This window comes from Penaeus vannamei, chromosome 29 (assembly GCF_042767895.1).
Source record: "Penaeus vannamei isolate JL-2024 chromosome 29, ASM4276789v1, whole genome shotgun sequence".
NCBI lineage: Eukaryota > Metazoa > Arthropoda > Malacostraca > Decapoda > Penaeidae > Penaeus > Penaeus vannamei.
The window spans coordinates 31,359,607-31,364,606 of NC_091577.1; the positions used below are offsets into that span (position 1 = coordinate 31,359,607).

At 39.6% G+C, this 5,000-nt stretch overlaps 2 protein-coding genes across 2 annotated transcripts in view; both read right to left on the reverse strand.

Moving 5' to 3' along the window:
* Positions 1-637: 637 nt before the first annotated feature.
* On the reverse strand, positions 638-2,181 carry LOC138867337 (glutamate-gated chloride channel-like). The gene is made up of 5 exons (XM_070142469.1): positions 2,177-2,181; positions 1,765-1,826; positions 1,397-1,645; positions 788-1,026; positions 638-676 (listed from the first exon to the last, which is right to left on the reverse strand). The coding sequence occupies exons 1-5, from the start codon at positions 2,179-2,181 to the stop codon at positions 638-640; spliced, it is 594 nt and encodes a 197-aa protein (XP_069998570.1).
* Positions 2,182-2,212: 31 nt separating this feature from the next.
* Positions 2,213-5,000, reverse strand: part of LOC138867338 (glycine receptor subunit alpha-4-like) — a 61,441-nt gene continuing 58,653 nt past the window's right edge. Inside the window, exon 5 of the mRNA XM_070142470.1 lies at positions 2,213-2,379. Coding sequence (XP_069998571.1) covers positions 2,213-2,379 — 167 coding nt within the window. The remainder of the gene's footprint in view (positions 2,380-5,000) is intronic.

The following is a 5,000-nucleotide window of genomic DNA, read 5'->3' on the forward strand; positions in this document are numbered from 1 at the left end:
AGGGCGGGAAAGGTGGTATGGAGAGAAAGAGTGAGATTAAAGAGAGGGGGAAAGAGACCGGAAAAGTGGGTATGGAGAAAAAGAGAGGAGAAAGAAGGCGGGAAAGGGGGTATGGAGAGAAAGAGAGAGATTAAAGAGAGCGGGAAAGACGTTATTGAGAGAGGAAATGGGACGGGAAAGAGGGTATGGAGAGAGAGATGAGAGACGGAGAATGGAGCGGGGAAGGGGGTATGGAGAGAAAGAGAAGGGGAGAGAGATGAGAGACGGAATGTGGCGGGAAAGAGGTATGGAGAGATAAAGGGAATGGAGAGAGAAAGAGGGAGTGGAGAAATAGGGAGAAAAGAAAGAGAATGATAAGAAAGGGAAAGTGGGTATAACAAGAGAGTTGAAAGGGGAATAAGGGAACAGGGAAAGAAAGATAAGTTAATGAAGAGAGAGATAGTTCAGAGAGGAGGCGGTGAAAGAAATGGGAATTGGAGTGAAAGAGAAAGAGTGGGATAGGAGAGGAAAGAGAAAGATGGGGATGGGAGAGGAAAGAGAAAGATGGGGATGGGAGAGGAAAGAAGACATGATGAGAGACAGATTGGGAATTGAGAAAGATAGGGATAAAAACAGAGGGAATTGAGAAAGATAGAGATTAAAACAGAGAGGGAATTGAGAAAAGATGGGGATAACACTGTAAGGGATAGAAAGATAAGATACACCAATATCTATATCTACACCAATACCCAAAAACCCCACAGAAGGAAAAATATAAAATAAAAACAAAACAGCAGAGGACTCCTACCTTGACATACGCCACGGGAGGTAACCCCTCTTTAATACCCGTGAACAGGGTCGTTAGCGTGAGAAGCGAGGTCACCAAGAGGGTCACGCGACCTGGGATGGCCTCTAGACCAAGCCAGAAGCTAAACCAGGACAAAGCCACCACGAGGAACGACGGGACGAAGGTCTGGACGAGGTGGTGTCCGATTTCGCGTGAGAATTGGAACTCCACGATCAGCTGACGCACCGGACGGTTTCCAGCTGAAAGGAGGGGGCGTGGGGTTATGATGGGGGTATGATATGTAATATAATTGTTTCTAGTATCGTTTTAAGTTCATTCGAACTGTAAGGAGTTAAAAAAATATTTTTGTTAACATTAATAGCATGGCAATTATCATAATCACTATTACCAATACTACTGTCAATTTTATCATCATCATTATTCTCATTACTACCTATGCCCGTATTATCACCATAACCATGAGTATCACCCTTATCATTCCTACATTTCCTAATAACAAATAAAAATAAACAACACAAAAAAATCATAATGAAAATCTACATTTCCTAATAACAAATCAAAATAAACAACATAAAAAAAAATCCCAATGAAAATCCCAATTTAAATCACCACCGAGCTCATCCGAAGTTGACTGATTAATCGAATTCTTCAAGGGCTTCGTGAGCGAGAACTGCAGTAGTTTGAGGTCCTTGTTGATGAGCACAGGAGACCAGCGACGCCAGAAGAACTCCACTTCGTCAGGAGAATACATGACTGGAAAGATAGGAGAGGAAGTCAGTGTGAGATCTGTGTCTATATCTGTGTCTGTATCTGTATCTGTATCTATATCTGTGTCTGTATCTATATCTGTGTCTATATCTGTATTTATATATGTATCTATATCAGTGTCTATATTTGTATCTATATCTGTATGACTGGAAAGATAAGAGAGGAAGTCAGTGTGAGATCTGTATCTATATCTGTATCTGTATCTTTACCTATATCTGTGTCTATATCTGTATCTATATCAGTGTCTATATTTGTATCTATATCTGTATGGCTGAAAAGATAAGAGAGGAAACAATTGTAACATCTGCATCTGTATCTGTGTATATATCTGTATCTATATCTGTATCTATATCTGTATCTATATCTGTATCTATATCTGTATCTATATCTGTATTTATATCTATATCTACTATTTGTATCTATATTTACTATTTGTATCTATATCTACTATTTGTATCATATATGTATCTATATCTGTATGTGTATCTATATCTGTATCTATATCTGTATCTATCTGTATCTATATTTGTATCTATATCTGCATCTATCTGTATCTATATCTGTATCTATCTGTATCTATATCTGTATCTATATATGTATCTATATCTGTATGTCTTTCACTACATTTTAACTATGTCTATATTTGTGGTTTTGTCTTTATGTATATCTTATGTAAATTTTATTTATATCTGTATTGCTGTCAATGTCTTTATCTATATCTGTATCTTTGTCTAGGTCTTTATCTATATCTGCATCTAAATCTTTAACTATGTCTATATTTGCGTCTACTTCTATGTCCATAATTGCATAAACATTTCCTATATCTGTATTTATATCTATGTATTCATATGTAGCTATATCTATATCAATATGTTTATCTATATCTCTATCTCTATCAATATCTATGTCTATATATATTTATCTATATCTATATATCTGTATCTATATATGTTACTACATCTCTCTATATCTATATTTTGTTTCTATATCTATCCATCTATTTATATCTATATTCTTTTCTGTATCTATCCATCTATCTATCTATGTCTGCATCTTGGGCGCTATTACTAGTGATTGACCGAAAAAGAATATTTGTGTAAAAGGCTTTGTCTATTCTTAGAAGGTTATATAACGTGCCATAATCATATATGGCGTTGATTAAAATAGTTTTCTCTAATATTTCAGAAACTCATAGGACGAATACAGAACACACAGCACGTAAATGCAAAAAAAAAAACTATCTATGTCCATTTTTTATACTTGCAATTAAATTAATTTAAAATACAAAGTCCATGCATAAAATAACCAACATAAAATTGCTACATATATAAAGACACAATATACGCTTGTACATAGGTAAGGATAACAATTTCCTCATTTTTACCCTGAGAAACAAAAATATATTTTTTAAATATATTCTCTCGAGTCCTGAAAAAAAGCCCAAAAAAGGGAGGGTAGAATCCATACTAATCATATTTCCTTCTTTGAACACAAGCACAAACACAATCACGTGAACACAAAAAGTGAAAATGAAACTAGCCACAATGAGATATAGGAAAAAGCGTGACGTTTCGAACTCTTCTCGAGTTCCTCATCAGACAAAAACTGAAATGAATGATCCATTTCGGTTTTTATCCGATGAGGAACTCGAGAGGCGTTCGAAACGTCACGCTTTTCCCTATATCTCATTGTGGCTAGTTTCATTTTCATATCCTTTTTTCTTTCCTCTCTAATCACGTTTTGTACGAACAGATTCGCCAAAACCCATTTTTCTTCAATTAGAGACAAGTAGAAAAGGGAGATTAGCAGGTAGAGATAGTATGAGGAGAGGAAGGGGGAAAAGGAGGGGGTTGGAAGGAGGAAGAAGAGGGGGAGGTGGGGATTGGAAGGAGGGAAGGAAGAGGGAGAGGAGGAGGTTGGAGGGAGGGAAGGAAGAGGAAGAGGAGGGGGAAGTTGGAAGAGGAAGGAAGGAAGAGGAAGAGGAGGAGGGTTGGGAAGGGAGGGAAAGAAAAGGAGGAGGAGGGGGAAAGGGAGGGAAGAGGAAGAGGGAGGGGGAAATTTGGAAGGAGGGAAGAAAGAGGAGAGAAGAGGAGGGGGAATAAGGGAATGAGAGGGAGGAGGGAGGAGGAGGGGGAGGAAGGAGGGAAGGAAGGGGGAAAAGGAGGAGAGGAGGAAGGAGGGAGGAGAGGAAGAGGCCGAGGAGGAGGGGGTTGGAGGGAGGGAAGGAGGAGAGGGTTGGAAGGAGGGAACGAAGAGGAAGAGGAGAGGGTTGGACGGAGGAGGGAAAGAGGAGGAGAAGGAGGAGGAGGAGAGAAAGGGTGAGAATGGGGAAAGTAAGGAGGAGGAAGAGAGAGAAAGAGAGGTGAGGGAGAAGGGAAGTGGCTCTTGCTTGTGATTCGCTAAGCGTTTAGATCAACAATCAGAAATCTCTCAGAACCGAATCTCTTCGAATCGCTCATGAACCTTAACCCCGAACGCAAGGTCAGGTCAACACGCGACCTCTGTTTACCTCCCTCGTTAGACCTTCCCTAACCCCCCCCCCTTTCACCCTTCCCCCCACACGATAAACAAGGTCACGTGAGTAGGTGAGGTGACCAATACAGGGGTCAGGGAGGGGTGGGGGGTGGGGGGAGGGTGGGGGAGGGGGTAGAGTGACCTTCTCTCAAAAGCTCTGCATAATAGCGAGGTTTTACGACCGTCGGGGAATAAAATATTTAGTAATAAACACAAAATTATGTCGAGCAAAAGTAGAAGCCGCCATGACTGTGTAAACCTTTTGTTGACTATTAATTCATTTTGGGACATTTATAGAAAACTAAAATATCTGTTTATCTACCTTTTTTCTTTCTATTTCTGTCTTTCTGTCTTTCTTTCTCTCTCTCTGTCTTTCTTTCTCTCTCTCTGTCTTTGTTTCTCTCTCTCTGTCTTTGTTTCTATCTCTCTGTCTCATCTCTCTCTCTCTCTCTCTCTCTCTCTCTCTCTCTCTCTCTCTCTCTCTCTCTCCGCTCCCTCTCTCTACCCTCCCTCTCTCTCCCCTTCCTCTCTCTCCCCTCCCTCTCCTCTCTCTCTCTCTCTCTCTCTCTCTCTCTCTCTCTCTCTCTCTCTCTCTCTCTCTCTCTCTCTCTCTCCCTCTCTCTCTCTCTCTCTCTCTCTCTCACTCACCCTCTCTCTCTCCCTCTCTCCCTCTCTCCTTTTTATTCATTAATTTTTGAAATTCGATTCTCGCTGACTGACACAAAATCATTTCAGACAAAATTACAAACTAACAAAACTCCACAAAGATACGTAGAATACAACACCATTTAGCGAACTTCACAGAAAACAAAAATAATTCCTTTTCATATACATATATATATATATATATATTTTTTTACACTTCACGCTAACTGATATGAAGGTTAATGAGTTTAAAAATGACTTCTTAACGACCGTCTTGAGATGAAGA

Excerpts from the sequence above, each read along its gene's own strand:
- LOC138867337 (XM_070142469.1), bottom strand. Across the intron at positions 1,027-1,396 it reads AACTTCGGATGAGCTCGGTG|CTGGAAACCGTCCGGTGCGT; the intron begins GTGATTTAAATT and ends CCCTCCTTTCAG. Across the intron at positions 677-787 it reads CTCCCGTGGCGTATGTCAAG|TGTTATCCCCATCTTTTCTC; the intron begins GTAGGAGTCCTC and ends TATCCCTTACAG.